The sequence below is a fragment of the Falco naumanni genome, chromosome 17 (assembly GCF_017639655.2).
Source record: "Falco naumanni isolate bFalNau1 chromosome 17, bFalNau1.pat, whole genome shotgun sequence".
Taxonomy (NCBI): domain Eukaryota; kingdom Metazoa; phylum Chordata; class Aves; order Falconiformes; family Falconidae; genus Falco; species Falco naumanni.
The window spans coordinates 7,164,440-7,190,608 of NC_054070.1; the positions used below are offsets into that span (position 1 = coordinate 7,164,440).

At 54.4% G+C, this 26,169-nt stretch overlaps 2 protein-coding genes across 2 annotated transcripts; one reads left to right on the top strand and one right to left on the bottom strand.

Moving 5' to 3' along the window:
* The first annotated feature begins 15,468 nt into the window (after positions 1–15,468).
* AVPR1B (arginine vasopressin receptor 1B) lies at positions 15,469–17,661 on the top strand. The gene is made up of 2 exons (XM_040616931.1): positions 15,469–16,447; positions 17,354–17,661. The coding sequence occupies exons 1-2, from the start codon at positions 15,469–15,471 to the stop codon at positions 17,659–17,661; spliced, it is 1,287 nt and encodes a 428-aa protein (XP_040472865.1).
* A 2,536-nt stretch (positions 17,662–20,197) lies between these two features.
* On the bottom strand, positions 20,198–25,864 carry RHEX (regulator of hemoglobinization and erythroid cell expansion). The gene is made up of 6 exons (XM_040616630.1): positions 25,712–25,864; positions 23,416–23,507; positions 22,686–22,774; positions 21,716–21,823; positions 21,281–21,342; positions 20,198–20,936 (listed from the first exon to the last, which is right to left on the bottom strand). The coding sequence occupies exons 2-6, from the start codon at positions 23,430–23,432 to the stop codon at positions 20,730–20,732; spliced, it is 483 nt and encodes a 160-aa protein (XP_040472564.1). The 5' UTR covers positions 23,433–23,507; positions 25,712–25,864; the 3' UTR covers positions 20,198–20,729.
* Between the last annotated feature and the right edge of the window lie 305 nt (positions 25,865–26,169).

The window sequence follows — 26,169 nt, forward strand, 5'->3', positions numbered from 1 at the left end:
GACAAACTGGTTGGGTTTTTGTGGGTTTTTTTTCTGCTGGTGTAAATTGCTGCTAGACTGTTGTCCTCCAAAACCTCCCTGTCTCAGCCCCCGCAGATACCCAACTGTACCCTCAGACCCCCCTTTGAGCATTCTCATGGTGCTGTACGCTGGAGGTGACAGCCTCCCTCTTGCTGAGCTCACCTGGCTTGACATCCTGCTGCAGCTACTACTGGAAGGGCATCGCCAGACCACCGCCGTCGCGCTGTGCCCCACACATCCCATGCCTTCTCCAGCTGGTGGGGTCCCATGGCCAGAGCAGGACAAGGGCGCTCCCTTCCAACAGAGGCAGGAGGAGGATGAAGCACACAAATAATCAAGGCTGGGGGTGGAGGGAGTACAGAAAATACATGCGTGTGCACGTGCCATGGTGATCCGGGGGTCTTCCAGCTCTGGGTCTCAGCATGAGAGCTGTCATCAGGCCACGGAATAAAAGACACTGGCATTATGCTCGACAAATTTGCATGAGGAGTGATAACAGAAAATCCAACTGAATTTCTAACTTCAGCCAATTGTAAAGACAGAAAGGTTCCTCAACGCAACACGAAGTATTTAATTCTCTGATAACAGAGTGAAATAAAGATAGCGGGGGGAAAGCAAGAGCTCGCTATCAATGGAAACAGAGAAAGGGCCACTGATATTTTAAGGCATTCACCTTTAGGTTATAAGCCGCTTATCTCAGACTGCTACATATGTGGTCTCCTTGGGAACCGAGTCAGACAATAAATCAGATGTGCCAACATTTATCAGAAGCTCCAACTAGCCAAAAACATCAGCTCTCCTAAGAATGCCAGATCAGTTCTGCAAGACACAGGGCCAAGCCTGGAGTCACTCCCGAGGCACGCAGCAGGGCTAAGAAATGCTTCAAAATAAATGTCAATTAGATTCCTGCTCCTTGTCGCCGTGTCCTCTTGGAGCCACGGGCTGTTCCAGCAGCTTTAGAGGAAGGTGAAAGGAGAAAAATCAACCGGGCATCATGTAGGCATGGTTAATGTGCACATCAGGACAACATCTGCGTAACATGTGCCCAGTCAGCCACAGAAATGATCCTACCCGTTCTCCTCACAGTTTGAAGCATGTAAGAGATTATTCTTGTCTTAGTCTGAACAGGGCAGGGGGGTAAAAGCAATATATGGATAGAGTCGTGGTAAAAATAAAAACAGCTTGGGGAAAGTCAGCAAGATCATTGTATGAATATTCTCTCACTGCAAGTCTCCTGCCAGACACAAGGAAAAAATCCAGACATTTCACATGTCAAAAACAAACAAACCCATCTCAACCAAATCTCTTTCTTTAAACTGGTGAAAATTTCCCAACCACTTCCAAAATGTTCAGCTGCTTATGCATAACCAAAAGAACGTCACGAAAGGCGTTCTGGGGCAAAGACTCGGTCTCATTTACAAGGGATTTGGGCAGGAATTAACTAGTGGGAAAGCAACGGTGGCAGCATCGCTTGGCGAGCCTCACTCACCCAGCGCTCCTGACTCCTGGAGGCATCAGACATACGTGGTGTATGTATGTGGACGTACGGTGGCGGGCATGTGATTCGGTAAGCGACCCACGAACCAGGAGCAAACACCTTCAGCAGCAGTGTCGGTGGAGCTGGGGGAAACCAGTGCTCACAGCACAGCTTTGCTTGTGGCCCAAAAGAGGAAAAAGTCACTTTTTTCCCCTCCAACACTGTGAAGTGACCCAAGCGATTTATATATATTAAAAAATTTAAAAACATATAAGTAAAACAGCTTGCATGTGGCCTGGCCACATGCTGGCAACCGTATTTGCCAGGAGCGACACTCGGTGCCCTCTGTCCGAGCACAGATGGTTCCAGCTCCCTGGCTGCCCCAGAGCCCCACGGGCAGCACGGCCACAGCCCCCGAGGGTGGGCTGGGTGGTGGGGCTGGGCGGTGGGGTTTGGGCAGTGGGCTTGGCTGGGCTGGGCGGTGGGGCTGGGCTGGGCGGTGGGGTTTGGGCGGTGGGCTCGGCTGGGGTGGGCAGCAGCCCCCCTGCAGGCTCCGGACGCCCCTGCCAGCCCGCAGTGTCCCCGGGGCAGAAAGTCCCCCCGCAGCCCCCTCCCCTGCAGGGAGCCGGGAACGATCCAGCCCCCACCTGCAGCCACATCTGCCGGGGAGCAGCAGACCGAGGGGTAATTCCGTGTCACTTTGGGGGGGGGGGGGGGCAACGGCCCCCCCGGCACTGGCTGACCCCTAGCTCTGCCCATGCCACCCCCAGCACTACCTGACACCCACTCTGCCCGTGCCCACCCACTCCCCCCCCAATCACTGCCGGACCCCAGGACTGCCCATGCCGCCCCCCCCCCCCAGCACTATCTGACACCCACTGCTGCCCGTGCCCCTCCCCTCCCCCCAAGCACTGCCCGACCCCCGCCACTGCCCGAGCCCCCCCGAGCCCCCCCCGGCCGCGCCCAGCGGCAGCCGGAGCCACGGCGCCACCTGCCGGAGCGCGGGGGCAGCGCAGCGCTCCTGGGACGCGCCCTTGTAACTGGGGGGGTTGGGGGTTTGGGGGTTTTTTTCCCTTTTCCTGCCGTGACCGTGGGACAGGGACGCGGCCAGCTCGGGCCGGTGGCCCCCCGCACGCAATGCACCCCCAGTGTCCAGCGTCAGGACGGGGGGAGCCCCGCTTCCCAGAAAATAAGGAGCCGCTGTCAGGCAGGGGGTCTCATCGGGGGCTGCCACCCTTCCCTCTGCGCGAGTCACCGCTGAACCCCTCCTGGGGTCACTCCCTGTTGGCAAAGGCAGAAACGAGGAGAAAAAGTCCGTAAAGTCTCAGAAATGGTTCACTACAGCCTGCGCTGGGGTTCCCCCCGCCAGCCGTTCGGCCTGACTTCCCCGACCCCGCTGCAGCTGGGCTTTGACTTTGTGGCCATGGAAAATCTGCCCGTCACCAAAACGGCTCCTGAACACCGTCACGGCCAGTACCTCTCCCTCGCTGGCCAAACCAAGCCAATCCTTGGAGAGCGCGAGGACTGGGACTCGGCTTCCCCCTGGCAAACTTCTCCTCTTGGAATCCGTGCTGGAGTTCAGCCCGTACTTACTGGTCTGTTTTCCCGCAGAAGGGCCACCAAGTGAATAGCAGGTAGCGGAGAGCCATTTACATCCAATTAAGTAACTCCTCACCTATCCGAGATGATCAAAAAAGAAAGAAAACAGCTACTGAGGGGGTCATGCGGAGAGAAGGCCTTTAGCAGGGGTAATCGTGGGTGTCAGGATTCAGGAACATCCAGAAGTTCACAGCTTAACAAGCTTTGATTTAAGATATTGGAGCAGGGTGCCCAGAGCAGCTGTGGGTGCCCCATCCCTGGAAGGGTTCAGGACCAGGTTGGACGGGGCTGGGAGCAACCTGGGCTGGTGGCAGGTGTCCCTGCCCGTGGCAGGGGGTGGGAACCAGATGGTTTGTCAGGTCCCTTCCAACCCAAACCGTTCGATGGTTCTGTGGTAACTTTGCACCCACGCTGCAGCGCTGAGCTTTTCAGGAAACAAGCAATCCTTGGGGATCACGTGGGAACAACTACTTAAAACAGTCTTTCCCCATAGCAATTCCCTTTTTTCTGTCCCCTTCTCTCCCTCAGCCATACTGCAACTTTGAAAGGAGCAAAAGCAGTTACCTGGGATGTCAGAAAGGTTGTGCTGTTTTACTGCATGTCCAGTTGCATGCTTGAGCTTATCTTACATTTCCCAGATCTTAGATTATCTTAAAATTCCCAGGTCGCTGCTGCTGCCTGGCCAAAACGTTACAGAGTTCCCAGCGTGACCGTGGCAAATATTTACTTGGACAAAAATTCAGGACTTGTTTTCCTCTTGCTCTGCAGAAGAGCTGGTTAGTGCCTCAGCCCTTCACCACGAACACAGATTCTCCAGGGACTCCAGCTGTTCGGATTGGGAAGAACCTGGAGGGATGAAAGAGGGGCAGGACCAGCCGAGCCCCCCCATCACCCTTGGCCCCAGGGCTGCCCAGCACCCTCAGCTCGGAGCTGAGCAACCTCACGCTTCCCCCAGTCAGCCCCACGAAAGCAGAACTATTGAACTGATTCATTTTGATTTCCTCCGTTAACAACTGGCCTGTCTGAAGTGAAGCAAAACCAAGCAAATAAGGTGAACAATGAGGTTTTCAGAGGAGGCAGAGTCAGATCCCCATCATTAACACTTAGGTAGTTTTTAAACATTTCCCAACACTGTCATGGTTCTCTATGGTGACAGACTCTGCTGCTGCTTCACTTGGCTCCAAGCTGAAGTCCAAGACAAAACAACAATAAAATTCTACATTTAATCTAACACAGCCTCCCAGCAGTATACACTTTGTTGGGACTTATTAACCAGCTCCCAGCTCATTCCCTGCATAATCAGTTTGTACTTCAAAGTCTCCGCCAGCAGACAGAGCTAAATGATGGTGTTAAATTCACTCATGTATAAAATTAATTAGTTTTGGGGCAGGACAGTGGATATTGGTTGTCAGAAGTTGGGATATTAGTCGAATAGGGTTGCCCAGGGCTCTGGGGACCTTTGTAACTTCCCAAGCAATGCCTCGTGCTCTTGTATCCCCAACGTGCTCTTTCAAGCGGGGTGCACGAGAAGAGCACCGGCGGCTCCCTGCAGTGAATTGTTCGGGACTACGGGAATTATCCCCGAGCGGAGAAAAAGGCTGTGCTTGCTCCCATTAAAGCAGAGGGACTGCTCCCTCACTCAGCTTAAACGCACGCCTGCCAGGTGAAGACACGTCAGGTCAGACACCGACATTGCAATTCCCCTCCAAACTGCTGCACCGTCAGGGCTGCTTGGCTCCCCGTCCCGCTGTGCAGGGAGAGGTCTCCAGGCCAGGCTTCCCAAGAGGCTGTCAGTGAGTCTAGGGTCGGCTGGGACCCCAGCCTGGCTGCTGGGACCAGCAGGGGATTCTGTTACACACGGATCACCAGGAGGGAAAACAGCATCTGGCTCGTCACCCGCTGAAGCAGCGAGCACAGGTCACGTCAGGGAGCTGTCCCTTTTCCTCTGCATCTCTGGTTTCCTTCTAGGATAATCCTATCCCAATTAGCTTTTGAGGACTTAGGCATTAATTTAATTATTTTTAAGTCTCACCATTGAAACTAACAATAGAGGAGAGCCTGGACCCGTGCGGCACCAGGGGCAGGTCCAAGCCTCCTTGCCTCGCTTGGCTAAACACAAGGGGGTCAGCAGCGATTTTCACATTTCCCCTTAATCCAACACTTAGCTGTAAATCTGCCCTCCTCACCGGGGAGGAGCAGCGCTTGCTCTCACCTCCGTGTGACAGGCGCAATGCTGATAAGCCTCGGGGTGGGATTTGATGCCCTGAGTTGATATGGATGATCCGCAAGGAGAGCCAGCGGCTTGCTGCGTTACGGTCCCGGACCCTCCTGGGGACCATCCCTTTGGTGCCCAACAGGGAGCCAAAAGCTGCTCAGACACAACCAGGCACAGGCTGTCCCCTAAACACCAGTTCATATATACAAGTTCGTAAATATGGAGCTTTGGAAAACCAAGGGCAAAACCACCCACACAAATCTCCATCTAACCAGGGACAAGAAGACTGCAGCCCTTGCTCGCTCTTTTTTTTTTTTTTTGTGGCCATACAACCAGGGCATGGGAAAAAACAAGCATCTTTCCCTCCCTCCCACCTTAGCCACGCTCTGTGATTCCCCACGCTCGCCCACTGCTGCAGCTAATGCCGTGTCTGAGCCCCCCCGAAGACAGGATGCAGATCAGATGTAATTATTTTGTTGCTGCTACAGCAATACCCATATTCTCATGCCCACATAGAAACCCTAAAGAAAAATCACCTGTTGATGCTTGACCTGCACGTTAATTTGGTTCATTTTCTAGATGACAGCAGCTCGGTGAGACAGGGAGATAATGGAAAGGCCAATGAAGAAATCCATTGATTTCAGTCTGTGGTTTCCCCACCGGCAGGCTCTCACTACAGACTGCAATTTGCTCGCATGATGAAGTGATAATCCATTACAGCCAAAAATACTGGTCCACAGATCATTGGAATTATAAGTGATAAAACTATGCATTTGGCAGGTTCCAAAATGTCATTATTCTGAGACACAGGGCAACATTCCCCATTTGCAGCAGCGCTAAGTACGTCCTTGTGGCCTTTCAAATCTGTTGTGCAAATGCATATGAAAATAGCTTTTAAGAGATGCCTCGGCAATTAGCGCTGTACGCACAGGGAAGAGTCAGAACAAAGCAATTGTCTGGGAATGTCAAAGGGTGTTCTCGGGAGGCGCACAGACCGGGCTGCCACAGACTAATCAGCCTTCGACTGAAATAATCCCTTCAATCTATGAGCTGCCCAAAAAATAAGTGTTATACTCCTGACACGGCTTTTACCTTCACTCCCCATTATCAGGAGCTTAGAGGCACCGAGTCAGATACTTCTGAAAATCAATTTCTGAGGAGGGGGCAGAATCATTTCTGTTCCACGCTGCTCAAATACCTTGGACAATCCACATGAAGTGAAACAAGTTGCTTTTTGTAAGAGCTCTCGATTGTTGGGTTTTACCATCAAAGCAAACCACTGTTCTGAATGACGACTGCTCTCTCCCCAGAGAATCCCCGCTCTGCAAGGAGCTCTTCGGATAAAGACGGACAATCTTCCTAATTTGTACATCAAAAATACCAATTTCTGGCAGTTCTTCACAAGAGCCCCAAAAGGAGGCAAAGGTTGAACCTCAGGTTTTAAAAAAAAAAAAAAAAAAAAAAAGAGGAAAAATTGAGATGCAGAAGAGTATTTAGAGATTTACCCATGGATCCCTGGGAGGTTTAAACCTGATTTCCTATCGAGTTGAATAACGGCCCACACACCGAGGCACACACCCGAGCTCGGTGGCGAACACACACCCCATAGCACCAACGTTAGCAGGCATAATCCCAAATTCTCACTGCAACAAGTGTCCGTTCAACATCCCAGATGCTGGGGAACGGCATCCATGGGGTCTTCAAACCCATTCAGGGCAGAACAGGGACAACACAGCTCAGTGCTGGTGCTGGGTGCAGGATACGTCCCGCAGAGCCCACCCCAGCCGGCAGCACCCCCCAGCACCGGCACTTTCGCCTCGGCACCGACGATGCTGCCGGGAACAGGTCTGGGCTGCCTGATCTGACCTCGCCACCCACCTCCAGGCAGGCGGTACATGGTGTGCAGCCGCTGTACTTTATCACCTTCTCCTCAGACACCCCACATTGGGAGAGGATTAAACAGCATTAATTGCCTTCCCAAAGGCTCCCATCCCACCGCTCTGCCTGCCGAAGAGCCGAGGCGAGCGCAGTTTGAGGATTATCGACTCTTGTCCTAACCAAAGGACAAAGAGGTGGTGGGTGGGTGTTGCTGGAGCTGCAGGCAAAGAGCTCACCACACTTGTGCAACCCCCTGGAGCCGGTGCTGGCTCCCAAACAAGCCGGTGCTGGCTCCCAAACAAGCCCCGACAGCAGTGATGGCAGTGCCGCAGCCCCGTGTCGAGCATGTTGGTGGGTAGGGGGGAAAGGACTCCTTGGTGAGCTGCCACCCCCTACCATCCCCTCTGCCGTTTTCCGAAGGGATGAAGCTGCATCTCCCAGTTCACACCGAGAAAATCTGCTCCCCCAGGTCACGGAACAGAGCTGGGGCAGCAAATTCTTTCCTTTGGCACACAGGGCTGTGATGCTCTCCAGCCTCCGCAGCTGGGACCACCACCCCAGCAATTCCCACAACAGCGGGGACCCTCAGAGCACGGTAAGGAACCACGGGTGCCCAGGAATCAAGAGATGCAGCGAGAAACCACCAAACAAAGCCAGCATCCCGGCATCCCAGCTCCATCAACGCTACACGGCTCTTCTGCCCACAGTCATTTAATTAGGAGTAGCAGGCAGCACATTTAGAGCACAGCTTTCTGCTTCGTTTGCAGGAACCGCAGCACAGGGAGGAGGCAGACCATTAGGGCTACGTTTCCTAGGAGATTTTCACACACTAAGATGGGGGGGAGAAAAAAAAAATAAAAAGACAAAAAAAAAAGACCCACGTTTCATGCAAGCTAAAGGTAGTAATTCCACTAGCGCTCCATATCTGTTAAGCATGTTGAGCTACACTACTAGTGAAATTGCAATAATGCACTTGAATTGGACTTATTTTGCTCTACTCTCTGCACACACAAAAAGGTAGTGAGAAAAGCAAAGAATTTGCTCAAAAAGCTGAAAAGAAGCAGCGCATCTAACAGCAGTGCTTCTAGGGGCCAAGCCCTGGTTCTGTGAACTTGTCGCTCAGCATCTTGAAGCCCCTTAGCTCAACATCCAAGAGCTTTTGGGGTAATAATATCAGGGCAGGTGAGACTTGCCCAGGGTTTTAATTGATCAACCTCAGTGCTGGTCACTCAGCGGGGAGCGGTGTCACCGAGGCAGCTGCACGATCCCGGACAAGTTTTGCTGTATTTGGGTATAACCTGAGCCTGGCAAAGCAAGAACAACCTTTAATCATGAAGCCTTGAACTTTGCTTTAGCGGGGAGAGTAGAGAATGCTGCAGATATTTTCCCTGTGATTCATCATTTTCTAATATATTGTCCTGCAACAGCTGCTCCTCTCCTTTCATAACCCTGATTGATGCCTCTCTCACCTGGAAGGCAATGGGTTCTGAATAACTGCAGCGTTTCCAGCAGGCAAGCAGGGGAACGGTAGACAAAGCAGGTCTGAGGTCATGGAGAGGTTCTTGTTCACTTCCCCCCTGTACTGAGATTTTCAATTAAATGTATCTTAAATCCTGGGCTCTTCTTTGTCTGCACCAGAGGGGAGGGAGGAGGGCAAGGGCAGCAGCCCCCCCCCCCCCCCCTCCCCAGAGCATGGGATGTCTCCAGCATCCCTGGACCCAGCCAGACTACCGTAACCCTGATTTCAGCTGCAGATGCTGCTGGAAGGCGACGTGGGCTGCAGCAGCTGTAGGTGCTGATGCCTGAAGCTGCCCCAGCACCCACCCCACGTGAGTTGCCCGTGGTGGCCAGCTCTGCCTCACAGACCTGTCCCCACGCAGCCACGCTGGGGGCTGGCACCTGGGAATTGCCCGCGCGACCCACGCACATTTCCTAGCAAGGTCTTTATTCAAGATAACACAAAACCTCTCCTCTCTCTAGGCTCGTAGGGCCTGAAACCCCCATGCACAGGTCAGACCTGCACGGTATAAAGCAAAATACAGGATGGGAACAAAGTACCTGTCCCAGCCTGGCCACGGTGTCACCGCTGCCGTGGTTAACCGGCTTGGCCAGCCGTCCACACCGGAGCTAACAGGAATAGATTGTCCCCACAGCAGCCCATCACCAGAGGACAAGAACAAGCCATTTGTTTCCAGCCTTGAAATGTAATTTGGGGGGTTTCTTATTGATTTTAAAGGTTGTAAATGCTCTGGCTGTGTCTGGGTTTTAAATGCTAATGATGATAACAGCAAAAGGAGATGAGGGAGTGGGGAGCGGAATTGAAGCATTTCACAGCTACCAAAGTCTTTAAACATCCCTGGCTACACAAGGAAACCAACAGGGAGAATGTAAGGGTGATAAACAAGTAATTTGCTATTTCAAAGATGCCTGTAGCTCCAATTTTTCCTCTGGCAGTTGCCTCTACTTAAGCAGACTATTTCCACACATACAGGTCAAATGAAAAGACACAACAAAACAACAAGGAAAAAGTAAACTGTAATAGAGTTATCAGCTGCAATCACACCTCCAGATTTGATTTGTTTTATCCAACAAAAATCCCCTGGTGCTCTTCACCAGCCTGCAAGGCACACTGGATCACCTTGCTAACCATGCCAGGGAGGGGATGCTGGCCCAGACCCCACCGCTGCAGGCTGGCTCGCTTCCATGGGGGTTGGGGGGGGGGGGTAGGGGGGGCATGTGTGCTTCTGGGCATGGTTTTGGGAGACTCTGTGTGTTTGAGTGAGCAGGGCTGTCCCCACACAGCAGAGATGCCGGGAGCAGCGTGCAGGATGAAGGGAGCGATGCTCTGAGGCAAGCTGGGCTGAGTCAGCATCAGAGCTTGGACACAACACCTCCGGGGATGGCAGCTCAGCCTCCCAAATTTATGTTCCAGGCAATGTTTTTAAGCACTGATACTTTGAAGTTTAGTTCTTTGACACCAAACTGTCAGCTTTTGTTATTCCGCTTGCCAATTTTTTACAGCTTCACATGGATTTTCCATTAAAATCCAAATGGCTTGTTCTGCCCAGCAGTGTCCCTAGCAGGCACCGCTTTGGGGCATTTGCCATGTGTTTAGCATATTTATTTATGTGCCCAGACACGCTTTCTAATATTAAGCAGGATCAGAGGTTTTAATTAAATGGAAAAAAACAAATCTGAATGAGGGAAAAGAGGGGAGGGAAAGGGGAGAGGGACTGACACATCTGGCTTTTAATTACTTTAAAATTATAGAAGCTCCTGTCTTCAGCTCTAGAGCTGTATGACAGCTAGCTCTGCCCTGTTCTACAGCACCGTTTTCCCCCTGCAGTGTGCAACGGGAGTCATAGTGCAAGTGTTGAACCAGGTGTCCATTTAGAGACAGGTCAACATTTTGGGGCATTTCACATGGTATCAGGATGGACCCGAGCTGTGCTAAATCCTTCAGCACTCCCAGTAACGGCTGCAATCACATCCTCTGCTTGATGACCACACAGCAGAGAAATTTGTTTCCCTAATGAGACAGACACTACAAGGTCACTTTTCTAAGAACGCCTCACAAATGTTGCAAGAAACACACACAAAAATCAAATTATATCAGGTTTTCAGCTTCCAACATCCCCAAGTCTGAGAAAAATGAAGGACAGTCCTACGTGGAGTTAGGTCAATGGCAAGAGCAAGCTAGGCTTTTAAAGGTCCTGAAGTCTCAAAGAACTGGAAAGTCCCAGCAGTTTGTATTTTCAGGATACGGAGGGGAAGTCATTCATAGCTTAATTTTGACAGAGAGTTGGCATTAAAAGTAGCGTGAGATACCAGGAACTCCCAGCCCTCATTCCTGCCCTCGGTCTTTCCAAGGAGATGATCCCAAGCTGCTATAAAGCGGTTGCAACACCATTAATTTTACAGCATCTGAACCAGCGCAAAATGACCAAATCTTGCTTTTTCCCCTGACCTGAACCACAAAAGCCATTTCAGTAATTAAATGCTAAAGACAGACCAAGTATGCTCTGGGCTGTCAGCAGCAGAAGTTTAACACCATTTCATACCACAAATAAAATATTTGAGTTGCAAAGCAAGCCAAATCAGCATCAAATCCAAGCCAACACATTTTATTTATTTATTTATTTGAGCAGCAAGCTACCGTGCCAAAAGATTTAGCAATCGCAAACCCTCTACCTCTGTGCTCCACAGTAGCTGGTAATAGAAACAGCACCTCCTGTGCGATGCAGGAACAGCACTTTCTGTGCTGTGCTTCATGGTGCATTGATGCTACCAGCTGCCAAAAATTCGCTACGTAACGCCAGTGCTACCCTGAGAAAACAAACGCTAAGAGCTTAGAAATCCAGTGACACGGTCCTGCCGCTCAGCATCGCGGCCAGAGGGGAGGGGGGAAACACAGACCTTGCGACAATGGTTTTCACTGTGTTCCAGGGCTCAAGTCACCCCCTGGTGCAATAACCAGCAGTGAGAGCCCCAAGGGCTACTGACCTCTGGCAGGCACGTGCACCCCCCCGCCGCTGCGCGCCCCAACAAACAGATACGTTACCAGAAAGAAGCAGCATCCTCCCCATCCCACAGCACCTCCAGCCTCTGCCCCCCCAGGGCCTGGCTTATGGGAAACAGCCTAAATGGCTGGGTGGGGTGGGGTGGGGTGGGGTGGGGTGGGGTGGGGTGGGGTGGGGTGGGCTGGCACAGCTGAGCTGGGTGAGCTGGGTGGGCATGGCTGTGTTGGGTGGGCTGAGTGAGCACGGGTGGGCTGGGTGGGCACGGCTGGGCATGTCTGAGCTGGGTGGGCTGGGTGGGCTGACTGGGCACAGCTGAGCTGGGTGGGCTGAGTGGGCACAGCTGGTCTGGGTGGGCACGGCTGGGTGGGCTGAGTGGGCACTGCTGGGTGGGCATGGATGGGTGGGCTGGGTGGGCACAGCTGGGCTGAGTGGGCACTGCTGGGTGGGCACGGCTGGGTGGGCTGGGTGGGCACAGCTGGGCTGAGTGGGCACTGCTGGGTGGACACGGCTGGATGGGCACTCCTGGGTGGGCTGGGTGGGCACGGCTGGGCTGAGTGGGCACTGCTGGGTGGACACGGCTGGATGGGCACAGCTGGGTGGGCTGAGTGGGCACTGCTGGGTGGGCTGGGTGGGCATGGCTGGGTGGGCTGGGTGGGCATGGCTGGGCTGAGTGGGCACTGCTGGGTGGGCTGGGTGGGCACGGCTGGGTGGGCTGGGTGGGCATGGCTGGGCTGAGTGGGCACTGCTGGGTGGGCATGGCTGGGTGGGCACGGCTGGGTGGGCTGGGGTGGGCACGGCTGGGCTGAGTGGGCACTGCTGGGTGGGCATGGCTGGGTGGGCACGGCTGGGTGGGCTGGGTGGGCACGGCTGGGCTGAGTGGGCACTGCTGGGTGGGCATGGCTGGGTGGGCATGGCTGGGTGGGCTGGGTGGGCACGGCTGGGTGGGCACTGCTGGGTGGGCTGGGTGGGCATGGCTGGGCTGAGTGGGCACTGCTGGGTGGGCATGGCTGGGTGGGCACGGCTGGGTGGGCTGGGTGGGCACTGCTGGGTGGGCTGGGTGGGCACGGCTGGGTGGGCATGGCTGTGCTGTTGCCTCCCAAGAGCTCCCAGGGCACTAAACAAACCAGCACGGTGCTCGGCGAGCGATTCCCGAGCTGCGGAGCCGCAGAGCCCAGCTCCGGCGCTGCTGACGCACGGGCAGCCTGGCAATAGTGGTGATGTGGCAAAATGCTCGGGAAACCAATGAGAGAAAATGAGTTTATTTTTTAATCCACCTGCTTGAAAAATTTCTTTCCTGTGATAATCACTCTCTCAAGAAAATGAATTTCTGTTTTCCAAGGATCATTTCTCTTTTGTGGATTACCTTCACTTTCCTCTAAGCACCTTTGCAGAAGGATTCTCCCCGCAACTAAACTTAGGTAAAAGCTCCAACTCTGAGAGAATCGCTCCCTGATGTGCCAGTGAAAGCCGAGTCCATTCTCGAAACCCTTTAAATGCTTGTTTCTCTCTGCAGAACCTGCCCTTCCATCTCACTTTTTATTGCTTTGGAGTTTTTTTTGCGCTGCCCTCTATTAATTTTCCAGAAAATCAGCTGTCTGATCACAAACATCTAAAATTACATTATTCACTGAAATACCCTCCTGTCCCTAACCCCAGCACCTCAGCCAGGCACTTGCCTGTGATGGGTGCTTTATATCCGTAGGGTCTCTTATAAGGATGAATGTCTTTTAATTAGATACAAATCATGCTCATTTATGGTTATTAGAGGTGATCTGCAAATCTTTATTCAGCAAATAACAGCCTTTTTGCAGGCAGCTTAATTGCAATACCACCAGCAGCGAGCCGGAGCAGCTCTGCAAGCAGCAAAGCCCCTGTCGAGCAGGCAAGTGCCGGGAAGAAGCCGGTGTCGGTGCATTTCTTTGGTTTGCTGCTTCCCTCTTTCCCCAGCAGAGAAAGGAAAAACCACTGGAAATGGATGAGTGGCTTGATTTGTTATTGTCAGCAGTAGGGGAAAAGGAAAAAACAAAGCCTTAAGGTTGCAAAACAAAAACGAAACTGTGTGTACACATGTATATTTCGTGTATGTATGCACTGAAGGTATTTTGCAATCGCACATGACGTGGGAAGACACACCGAAGGCTCAGACAGGGGTGGGAAGGGGAGGTGAGGAGACGAGGCGGGCGAGCAGGTACCCCAGCGGCCAGCCCCGTGCCCAGCGCAGCTCTTGGTTTTCAGCCACGCAACGTGCAGCGCCCGTGTCCTGTGGCCGAGGGGTCCCTGCTGCCCATCGCTGTTCCCCGGGTCACACCTTTGCGTAAAGTCCGCAGCTGAACTTCAGCTCAGCTCTGCCCATCAGCTTTTCCTTGCCTGTTAATTATTCCCAGGCTCCGTGCAGATGAGAGATGGGGCAAATACCGATGAGCCAAGGCAGGGGCTGCTCTCCAGGGAGCAGAATCCTGCTCCCCACCTCCGGGACAGTTTTCTGTGGGATGGAGCAGACCGACAGCGTGTAGCTGAGGACTAAGCAGGCAGAGTCGGGCTTTTGCTGCATCTCGGGGACAAACTCCATCCCCACCGGGCACAGAAGGGGCAGCACATCAGAACAGGCAGCCTCAGGATGCGGTGCCAGGAGACGATGCTTCCACTAGCTTTGCTGGGGGGCTGAGACCCGGCTGCACGAAATCAGGGGATGTCTGACCCCCCCAGATAGGGGGACCCACACCCCCTCGTTCCCCGTGCACAGGCTCTCGGGACAGGGGACTCCTCTGCTGGGCCAGGAGAAGCCAAGGGTAGGGACTGGGGTCTGACTAGCAGGGAGAGTGCAAACTGGGGGGGGGGTGTCCCCAGCCCTGACACGATGCAGGAGAGGGGATGCAGGGGGCAAGGATGGAAGCACAGGGGGATTCCCAGCCTTCAGCTCTTGCCCAGAAATCCCATTTGGTAAAAGCCCCTGGCAAAGCCCAGGGATGACGGCTCCCGAGAGCATGGCAGGAGGGGAACCAGCTCCCACCTGCCTGTAGCAGCACCCATCGGAGCCCGGCACAGAGCAGCAGCAGAGCCGGCCCAGGAGGCTGGGGCCAGCGGGGAGGGGAGCTGCCGGGTTATAAAACCCACCCGGGCACACAGCGTTCACACCACAGCGACCGAGAGCCACCGCCGGCAGACGGCCACCCCGCCTCCCACAGCGATGCAGGTGCTCAGACACCTCTCACCTGACTTTTGCTGTTCTTGGAATGAAAAAGCCAAAGAGATGCAGCCTGTCTAGCATTTTCTGTTACTTTTACTATGCTGAAAAGAAGCAAAGATTATTTTTTTTTTCCCCACTTTTTCCCTTTCAACTTAGCAGTGCAGGGGGGAGAGGGGATGCACAGGATGAGCAGTCCAGGGAGAAACAAGCATTTGGGAATGTTTAGTGCAGATGAGGGAAAGCTCAAGGGCTGAACCAGGGGCTCTTGCACCTCTTCACTTAACAGGAATATTGGAGAGAGCCCAGCCAGCGAAGGGAATTGCAGCTGCTTAGAACAGCGTTAGGGTAACGTTGAGCTGCGCGAGACAGAGGTGACAGCCTGCACCGGTGCTGGGGACCGCTGGAAGAGGCACGTCCAGCCCCACCGGCTGCCAGCAGAGGAGCTGGTGCAGCAGCGTTCAGGGGCAGCACTGATCCTGACAGCTCAGCCCTGGGGAGGAGGGGAAGGTTTAACAGGCCGTTGGAAACGAGCATTGTAGCTGCCTGCGCTCCTGCAGAGCTTCCCGACGGGATGGAGCCAGGCTGGGGCTGGAACAGCACTCATCGCAGTTGGCCTGGGCACAGCCAGGGGCTGCTGAGCCCCCAGACCCTGGCAGGGGACCCCAACCTGACCCTCCTGCACACCCGGGATGAGGAGCTGGCCAAGGCAGAGATCGGGGTGCTGGCCACCATCCTGGCTGTAGCGACCGTAGGCAACGTGGGGGTGCTGCTGGCGATGTACCGCCTGAGGAGGAAGATGAGCCGGATGCATCTCTTCATCTTGCACCTGGGGCTGACCGACCTGGGTGTTGCGCTTTTCCAGGTGCTACCGCAGATGATCTGGGAAGTGACATACCGCTTCTTGGGGCCAGACCCACTCTGCAGGGCAGTCAAGTACCTGCAGGTGCTGAGCATGTTCGCCTCCACCTACATGCTCATTGTGATGACGCTGGACCGCTACATGGCCGTGTGCCACCCGCTGCACACCCTGCAGCAGCCCAGCCGCCAGGCCTACGTGATGATCGGGGCTACGTGGCTGCTCAGCTGCCTGCTCAGCCTGCCCCAGATCTTCATCTTCTCCCTGCGGGAGGTGCGCCAGGGCTCGGGGGTGCTGGACTGCTGGGCAGACTTCAGGTACCCGTGGGGAGCCCGAGCCTACATCACCTGGACCACACTGTGCATCTTCATCCTGCCCGTTGGCATCCTCACTGTCTGCTACAGCCTCATCTGCTATGAGATCTGCAAGAATCTCAAGGGCAAGACCCAGAGTGGTGCCCCCAGCACGGGGGGCCCTGCAGCAGCTTCCCTTCCTGCCCCTTGCTCCTCTGAGAAGAGCGGGCAGTGCCCCAGTGGGCAGCCCTCGCGGGTGAGCAGTGTGCGTACCATCTCCCGTGCCAAGATCCGCACGGTGAAGATGACCTTTGTCATCGTGGTGGCCTACATCGCCTGCTGGGCACCGTTTTTCAGCATGCAGATGTGGTCAGTGTGGGACGAGGATGCTCCTGATGACGGTGAGTAGCGGTGGGGATGCTGGGCTGCAGCCCAGAGCAGGCACAGAGCCCTGGGCATCCAAGGCACACAGCACGCCCGTTGCATTTTTAACAAACAAGAGCTGTCTGTTATTTTGTCATTTTAAAAATCATGGGGGAAGCTGTACTTTTGCTCCCCAGTAGTAATTATAGAAAACCGTTTGCAGAGTCAAATCTTTGCTCTCACCAGAGAAACACTGAAAAGCAATGGCTCCTGACCGTCACCTCTAGGGATGTGTAAACATGTGGGAACATCTTTGCCGTGTGTGTTTCCTCCTCCATGTGGGAATTTGCTCGAGGAGCTGCTGTGTTTGGTATGTGACTGCAGGGAGGGTTTTAGCTGTGCCTGCTGCTCCCATCCTCTGCCAGGATTGCCTCACGGAGCAGCCGTGCTGCTGGAGCGGGTCCTTCACACGTAGCCTGGAGTGCCTGTACGGCTTTTGCTGAGCCAGCAGCAGAGGTTTCAGAGGCAGATTTCCATTTTCATAAGTTGATTTCTGCTGGAATTTTCAGCAGCTCTCCTAGCCTGTTCGTGGGTAGAAGGAACTTTATCCAAGACTGAAAGGCCTCTGGGAGATGCTCTGGCCAGCAAACAGGCTGAAGGAAGGTCCAAAAGCTGCTGGGTCTCATGTCCCAGCACCCCCTGACGATGTGCTCCGGGGGCACCCTGTGATGGTACATCACCCACCTGCAGCCCTCAGCCCGGGGCAGAGCCTGGCTCTGCTTGCCACGCTGCAAACTCTCCTACTCAAAGACATGTCAGTCAGATAGGAATTGGGACAAGGGACGCATGCCCAAGTGAAAAAGAGCCCCAAGGGTCCTGCCCATTGCGCACTGGGACCCTGCCCAGGTCGGTGGATGTTTCAGCTCTCTCCCTTGCCTTCCCAGACTCCACCAACGTGGCTTTCACCATCACCATGCTGCTGGGCAGCCTCAGCAGCTGCTGCAACCCCTGGATCTACATGTTCTTCAGCGGGCACCTGCTCCAGGATGCAGCACGTTGCCTGTCCTGCTGGGGTGGCCCCCGGCCCGGGCTGCGGAGACAGGCCTCCACCGGGAGCCTCTGCAGCAGGAAAACCACCATCCTGAGCCACAGCCACCACCCCAGCCCCACCGGCCTCCCCCTGCGCGAGGGCAGCGCCAGGGACTTCTACCCACCCTGCGAGGAGGTGGTGACCGAGTCCGGCACGCTCTAGGCTGGAGCAGTGGCTGGTCCCGGGGCACATCCCTCCGCTGGGGACAGCTGCCACCAGATGTGGCACCACAAACTTTGCCTCGGCAGAGGTGTGTCCCTCCCCCCCGGTAGCATCTCGTTTTGCAGAAGGCTGCGTGCTTATCCCGAAAACATCCCTGTCCACCTGGCTGCCGTCTGCTCGCTGCTGCACGTGCTGCATCTGCTGTGAGCATCGGGGGAGATGGACAGAGCCCCGACATCCGTGTCCTGCCCGCAGCATCCACCCCCCCGCCTGCTGGGGAGGCTCTTGCTGCCTGGCTGCGCTGCCCCAGCCATGCCTCGCAACCCGGGTATCTGCCAGGGGATGCTGCACCAGCCCGTGCTCCTGGAGGGGCTTGAGCTCTGGGTGTTTGACAGATGCCAGCGAAGCAGCCTGAGCACAGCGGGAGGCAACGTGGCTACATCTGCTCCAGAGCTCCCTGCAAGCGAGTTACTCATCTCCCATCCTCAGGGCTTTGCAGTTGGAACAGACAGACAAAGGCACAGCTTTCCCATGCCCTGGGGCACGGCACGCTCTCCCCTCTGTGCTGACGGGCAGGTCTGGAGCCAGACCCCCTGCCCGCCTCCCCAGGGCCAGGGATGGGGCTGGAACAAAACCCACAGGGCAAAAACATCCTCTCCTGCTGTGCGCAGCTCTCCGGTACCACACAGCAGCATTGCGCTGCGCTGATGCAGGCATCCCAAATCCAGCGCTGGCACCACCAAAGAGCTGCTCCGAGCAGCCCTCGCCCAGCTCCAGCTTGCCCAGGCAGATCCTGCCACCCTCTGTGTTCTGGCACTTTCCATCAGGTTCGCTCACAGCCCCCAGCCACTGCGTGGGGCTGCTTCATGCTGTTCAACAGCTGCTGCATCCCATTAAAGAGCTGCTCTCAAACCGCTGACGCTTTTGTCTTACTTAGCAGAGATCAGAGTGCTGAAGCCACCCAGGGCTCAGAGATGGCTTCAGGGAACTTGGGAGCACAGAGGAGGGGTGGCTGGCAGCCAGGAACAAGCCATGGCCCTGCAGTCCCAGCCTGGCCCCTGCCCTTCTCCCTGCGTGTTGTGGGTCTCCCAGAAGCTGGTTTGTTCCAGAAGCAAGCGTCAGGCAGGCAAGAGCATCCATTTGCTCTGGAGGTTGAGCTCAAAAGCTGCTGATGGGGGAGGTACGTGTGCCTCCGTGAGTACCAAAGGTACCAAATTCCCTGCAAGCAAGGTGCATTATGCCCTCTATTATCACAGGCTAAGCCTGTGAAAATAAGACATTTTGAAATGAGGTATTTTGAAAATAAGATACTTTGAAATTATTTTCATTTTTTTATCACCAAGCATTTGAATCAGATTTTTTCCAGAAACTCCCACTAGCTGGTTTTGGCCTCATCTCCCATTCCATAAACACACCTCTCCTGCCCTCTAGCAATGTTTCCAGAGATTGTTTGGGGTTTTGAACCTTTTCCTTCATGGGCCATTCTAGCTGGGCTGGATCTGCACAAGGTTGTAAGACCAGGAGTGCCTGACCCCCCAGGACCGACACCAAATCCATCATCTCACAACCTTGCACTGGAGCGCATCACTGTTGAGTCAGTTTGAAACGCACCTGGGGCGGCTCCATCCCTGACGGAGGGGGCTCCATCCCCCTTAGAGCTCCCAGCTACGGCACAGCTTCCCTTTCCTCAGCACTTGGAAAGCTTATTTCTTGAAAAATCCTAAGTAACAAAATGCAAAGTGATGGGGAGGAACCAGCTCCATTCGCAGCCGCAGAGCGAGGCCAGCGAGCCAGAGCTGCAGGCAGGGCTGGCCGGGCACTGGCTCTCCTGGAGCTCGGGAGCATGAAGGTGACCTGACAAATGCAATCATGACAAGCAGGGGAAGCAGCACCTCCAAGAAGATAACAGCCTTCCCAGCACATCCAGCTCACAATCCCAAGCTTATCTCTGCAAGCTCCAGAGTCCCCAGCTCCGTGCTGTTAGAGAAAATTGCAGCGCTGTATGTCAAGTCCCCTGGAAATTAAGCCAGTATTTAAGAAAAATGTGACACACAGCGTGGGATCACAGGGGGGTCAGCGGCCTGTGCCCCAGCGCAGGGCACCAACTCCCCTCCACAGCTCTGCAGGCATCGCTCAGCTGGGGGAGCCCAGCCCCCACACCCAGGGCACTTGGTGCAGGGACAAAGCAGGACAAGCAAAAGGTGGGAGACAGGGAGCATCACCCCTCCCCACAAGATGCAGCGGGGCTTGGCTTGCCTGTGCTCACATGGAGACCTGCAGTCAGGTCCTGTGCCCCTCACAGCCCAGGTCCTCCACTTGAGGAGGGGGGATATAAATCCCCTGGGAAGCCCTGGGCTGTTTGCCACCTGGGATGATGACTACGTGTTTCAGCTGGGGGAGGAAGCTCCCTGGCAGGGTCACCCTCCTTCCCTGGCATCCCCCTCGATGTGTGGCTGGGGGTCAAGCCACCTGCATGGGCACCCCAGGCCAGCTCTGAGGGCAACGAGGGCTTGGAAGACTTTGAGCCTCGAAGGAAAAGGTGTGCAGGGGAGGGTGATGAATCAGGGCTTGTCAGGCAGCGAGAGCCAAGCTGGTGAAGGAGCTGGATTTAAACGGATTTTATGACAGCGATCAGCAAAGAAAGTGTCATTCAGAGGAGACGTCAGCCTATTTGGGTGGATGTTTTGAAGACCGCTACATTTCCCTCCACAGACTACATCCTGAAGGGCAGGGGGGGATGTTTCATTTGCTTTCATGAAATGAGAGAAAGGGCCATCACACAAAACCGGAGAGCACATTTCAGCCTGGGCAGGAGGAACACTTCCCTGCGCCATCCCACGCTCAGCAGCCTTCAGGAACAGTGATGTATTTAAGCAAAATACCAAGCAAATTGTATCGGTGGGTTGACGTGTGACAAGGAATAAAAGCTGGCCAGCATCAGCCCGTGCCAGGCGCTGACGGAGGCGAGGGGAAGGGGAAGCCCTGGCCGTGTGGCTGCGGGGGTCTTTAGCCATCCCCCCGTGCTGGTAGCAGTCTGACCCGAAACCCTGCCAGCAGCATCCCGGCTGTCACAGCTTCACCTCAGTGTACTCGATCGACTTGGATGCCACAGGGCTGGAGCAGGGCCAGAAATCTGCTTTCTTCTTCTTTGGGTCCACATTGACATAGTCTGCCCCCGTCTTCATGTTCTCGTAGTCCGCGGCGCAGCCTGGCATGCAGCCTTTCCCCGGGAAGACCAGGGACGTGTAATTGAGGTTTTCTTCGGAGTGAGAGCCCTGCAGAAGCAGGAACAAACCCCAGGTCAGGCACAAGCATCCACCCGGGGCGGCTTTGCCCTTGAACCCCCGGGAGGGCGTGCAGCCGTTCCGGGTGCCTGGCTTGTGCCCAGAGGGCTCCCTGGCACCGGGGGATGCTTCCCTCTAAGTAGGCAACGCTGCGTAAGGGGTGACAGCCCCCACCCTAGCCCCACCGCTGGTATTTCGGTACAGTCCCGTGCATCTGCCCCCTTGCTGCTGCTCTGTGGGTCTGGAGCTGGGCAGAGGCTGTGCCGGCAGCGCCAGCACCTCCGCCGCAGTGGCTGGGGTTGCTTTCGGTGACGGCTGGGTCCCTGCGGCCGTACCTGCGGGCAGGAGGGGCTGCTGTCCGAGTCCTCCGAGGTCTCTGAAGATGTGTCATGGCTCCCTAAAAACCAGAAGTGTTATCACCTCCATCGCTACTTGGGGGAGTTAAAGGTGGGGAAAGAAAAAGGGGAAAAAAAGCAAATGCACTCAAGACTGAAAATTGAAAATCCAAGAAGCATCAGTGTGATCCCTGCCTTCTCCATCCCCCTGGTGGGAACTGGGCAGGGAAAGCCCAGGGGAGGCAGGAGGCAGCTGGAATTGCCCGCGGCTGTTGTGCTCACCCTTTGCCCCACCACTCGCTCCCTCTCCCGCCCCAAGGCCACCAGACGAGGGTCTCCGCAGCTGGTTAAGGAAGTGAGTATTGCCCAAATGCAATGCCAGGCACTTAGAGCCATGTGCCAGCACAGAACACGGCTGGCACAGGGTGCCCTTACCTGCATAGGCCGGTGTGTGCACCCCCTGCCCCGCCGCCGAAGGGGGGGCGGGCGGCCAGGGCTGCGCTGCAGGGCTGCTGCTCGCCTGCTGGCTGCAGGAGTGGCTGGCTGCAACCAAGAGGCAGGTTAGCATCCCGCTCCAGCCGGGATGGAGGTGTCCGACACCCCACACACCCCATGCCCCACCACCCCCCCCACCCCCGACCCTCAGCGCTGCCCCACAGCAAAGCCACACGAGCCGCTGGCACAGCAGTCATCGTTATGTATTGGAGCGGGCAAGTATCTATCAATTCAATTAGCGAGATGGTTAAGTGCACGTGCTATTCTCCCATGATGAACGACTCCAGTGTTAAATCACGGCATCTGGGCCTCTTCCCATGCAAGTTCGAAATTAGTTTGACCCGTGGGGCCGAGCAGAGCTTCTTTCTGCACAAACGTGGGCAGCAGTGCTGCGTGAGAGCTTCCCTGCTGGCAGCTGTAGCGTCATCTGAATGAATATTTTGCAAATGGATTCTGATGGTGTTTTTCCACCACCTTACTAACAAAAGCAATAAAAAGAAAATGTTTTTGAAACAACAAAAGGCTGTATAGCCCTGTCCGGTACTGCCCACACCGTTACAGCTGCTCACACAGCGCTATGGGGCAGCCCCCCCGGCCGCAGCCTGGCCCCAGCACAGTGCGGCGATGCTGGGGGTCAGTCCCTGCCATGGTCCCACGCTGGTGCCCAGCCCACCTGGGGGTCCGGCGGGTCCCTGGGGGGGCCCAGCTCCCATGCTCACCCCACATGGGCTCCGCAGCAGCACTGGCTGCTCCCCAGAGCGGGAGCGAGAAGCGGACCCAGAGCAGGGACGTGGTTGTGCTTTACGAACCGGGGGATGCTGAAGCGTTGGGCAAATGCTTCTCACCAAGCTGGACGATTGGGAGCGAGAACGAGGAGCGTGACAGGTACAGCGACCAGACAGAAAATTACCTATTTTCCTGCTGAGCATGATGTAAAGTGTCAGCAAAAGAAGAGCATATAGGATCAAGGTGACAGCTGAGATGGTAACAAGCACCCACCTGAACAAGAGAAAAATATTTTGTCTAAGTGAAAGACATCACCGAACTATTTTGAGTCTTTCAGGTACCGTTTGCCATTGCTTCAAAGCACGTTTTAGACCAAGGTTTGCTGGTACAGTATCGGGGTTTGGTTTTTGTCTTTAAGGCAATGTGCCTGAAAATCTGGGGTTTCATTTTAAAAAATAACTAGCGCTCCTTGCACTTTTTTTTTTGGTTTGCTTTTTTTGGTTTGTTTTTGTTTTTGTTTTGGGTGCCCACCGTAAGAAGGGTTTTGCAAAGCCTCGTTGCCAGCGGGGTTGTGCTGCAGGGTTGAAGCTGCAAATATGGCTCCTGCCAGAACCACAAGCCCTTTCCAAGCCCTGCGCCTGCGTGTCTGCTCAGCGGGGCCGTCCAGTGATGACACGCAATTGCCCTCAGCACAGCGAGAAGCAGGCGCGGTGCCAGCAGCCATGGGGGCTGCAGCATCCCTGTGCTCTACCACCGCTCCGGGGCACGTGGCACGGCGTCCCCGAGGGCTGGGAGCCTTCACCGAAAGGTGCCCCCCGTAGCAGCCGTCATCCTCCCACCTTAGGGTGCTTCCCTTGCTGCAGGGGGGTACCAAGGGCTGCCTGCGGCTCCCGAGCCCGGGGTGCTGTACTCACCACTCGCAAGCGCTCATCCTCCCTGGAGGTGTCCCGGTGGTGCCCAGCGGAGCGCGGGAGGGCTCAGGGGGCACAGGGAGAGGCAGCCGGCCCTGGTGACAATCAACCAAAATGGTCCCATTGACACCGGAGGAATTTTGGCAGCGTGCTTAACCGTAAATGTTACAACTCATGTATCCGTGACGTTACCGAGCAGCACGACGCTGCGCTATGTAGTTTAGCTACTAGTAGAACACTGCAATGTGTAGTCTAGCTACTAAGGAGATAAGAACCGGTCCGAAACCAAGACATGAGCCAAGAGTGCTGAAACAGGGCCAGGAGAAGAGAAGGTCATGAAAAGGATGAGAAGAAAAGGAAGATGATGATTAAGAAGAAAGGAGGAAGATGTCCCAACCCCTCGACCCGTTACACCACATGTAACGTAGCGCACAGACATAAGTAGTTTTTTGAACTGTAATGAGTATGCCCATAGTTTCTCAAAATGCCACTAATATGTATAGATCGGCCCTATAAAGATGAACCACGAACAAAGTCGGTGTGCATGTTGGGTGGAACCTATCCCTCCACATTTGGCACTGAAATGCTGTCGAACACTCAAAATCAGGCATTAGAGAGTTTTGTCTTTGATTTTTCAGTATCACCACCGGGCTTCATGCTGCTCCACATCAATTTGAAAGCAGCGGTCTGACATCGTGGAGCTAAAATAAAAGTACCCAGCCTTCCCTCTGCGGGAGGCTCCTACCGTGCGGGCGAGCATCTCTCATCGCCACAGGCTCTCCCTGCCGTTACCACTGAGCTTAATGGTTCCATATACCACCCTGGTGTACCTGCAACATGCCTGGAGCTTCTGGGCTCCACCGGGGTGCTGATAGTAACAAGAACTTAAATTTACTCTTCTTTCTTTAATCCTCTCTCACATTTCTTTTTTTTTTTTTTTTTCTTTTTCTTTAAAATCCACAAAAAAATACTTGATAATTCTAATCCGGAAAAAAAACCCCAACCCATAGAAGAAAGTAACCAAAAGAAGGACACGGGTTTGGTGTCAAGCTCTTGCATCAGTCAAGATCCAGACAGAAAGTTCAGGGGCCCTTCACCACCTCTGCATTTGGAACACCTCGGATTTAATTCCAGGTGAGCGCTTAAATCCTATTGAAGTTCAGGAGACTTAAGGCACATAATCAGAAAACACACACGCCTGAACTGGGCCCCTTGGCTTGGGGCTTTCGGCCAGGATCCTGAAGAGATTTACAATAAGGGACAGCAACTGAGGACACTCGTTTTGTGAGCTTTCAGTTGCAAAAAGGCACTTCACATTTTCACTCGGTGCCTATATACTTATTAATCATATATGGCTAACATGAGGAGATATTTGCAACTAAAGCTTTGATACGATGATTAAAGGAGCCATAATAATACGATTGATAGGCTGATAGATAGATAGTTAGAGCAAAGGCATCACCTGTCCTATGGACCAGATTCTATAATTTCCTCTATGACACATTTCTAAGAGTAATTCATCAAAAGCTTTTTACGATAAGCTCCCCAATCTCCTGTGGAATTCCACTTACCCCACCAGGCTGGCCACTGCCAAGCTAAAAGTCCGTTTCTTGCCAGAATTTCCCCCCTCCCTTATTGAACTGCTCTGTCCCCCAATATCCTTCTCAGCCGGCTGTCATTCTTAAATGGCTCATTTCCTACTGTGGGGCGGGAGACGCTGCTGCGGCAGATAACAATCTGAAAAATGAGCTGTTCAAAAGGAAATTGCAAAAGAAGACCCGAATCCAAATATCAGTAGCAGGCAGCTTCTTTGCTGAGATGGGGTACGGCCAGATCGAAGAGATGATATGCACATGCGTATTGAAATGTCTATTTTGAAGATAACAACTAGTAAGATGCTGGCAGCATGTACTTTTTTGGTGTGCCAGGTAATTTGCTGTGAGCCTCCCCCCCGCCTCCAGCCCCCAAGATATTAACCCTTTCTCAAGCAAAACGCCTTATTGAAATCAATCAAGGCTTGTAAAAAGCTCCTACTCGGCTGGTTACCGACTAGTAAATTCAAGATGTCTACCCTACGTCTAAAGGTAAGCAAAATTGTGGAAATGCCTCAAATTATTTTAATCCTGTTGGAGTCCAGCTTTGCTGCCCCAGGTTAAGGCTAAAGCTCGGGCTGGCGGTGACACATCCCTGCAGGCATCCTTCAGACGCAGACACCAAACCCAGCTCTCGCCCTGATGAACAACCCCGCTGCTTCCCAAGTCATCCCGTCGATGGAGCGCAATATCCAGCCACGTTTTACCTGGGAGACCAGAGCTTTCTGCACCTTCCCTCTCCTGCAGGACTGGAGCAGCCAGGGCCTTGGAGGGAGCCGGAGTTAAGGATGTTTTGGCAGCATTTTCGGTGGCCGTGCAGCTGGAGGGGTCCGGCAGGGAAGAAGGGCTTGCCAGCTCGGTGCCGGATGCGGTCTCGCTCTGCCCCGATGGTGATGGCAGGAACAAGCCCACATGAGGCTCCATGACGCTTCCTCTCTGTCAACTGGCTCATTTAAATATATTTGGGTGTTTCTGTGCTGTTCTGTGGCCATTTCTGCTCCAGGGCAGAAGCGTATCCCTCTATCACAGGAGTATATCCTTCTATCCCAGGAGCTGATCACTGTATCCCTCTCTCCCGGGCATTTCTCCCTCTCACTCCATCCTCCAGCATCTTTGTGCTGAGATGCAGCTGAGCTTCCTTGGAGCAAAGCATCCCTGAGGGCAG

Coding starts and splice junctions, on each gene's coding strand:
- AVPR1B (XM_040616931.1), top strand. CDS start 15,469: ATGGAGCCAGGCTGGGGCTGGAACAGCACTCATCGCAGTTGGCCTGGG. Junction 16,448..17,353: donor CGAGGATGCTCCTGATGACG/GTGAGTAGCGGT, acceptor TTGCCTTCCCAG/ACTCCACCAACGTGGCTTTC.
- RHEX (XM_040616630.1), bottom strand. Junction 21,824..22,685: donor CATGCTCAGCAGGAAAATAG/GTAATTTTCTGT, acceptor TCTTGGTTGCAG/CCAGCCACTCCTGCAGCCAG. Junction 20,937..21,280: donor GCAGCCCCTCCTGCCCGCAG/GTACGGCCGCAG, acceptor CTGCTTCTGCAG/GGCTCTCACTCCGAAGAAAA.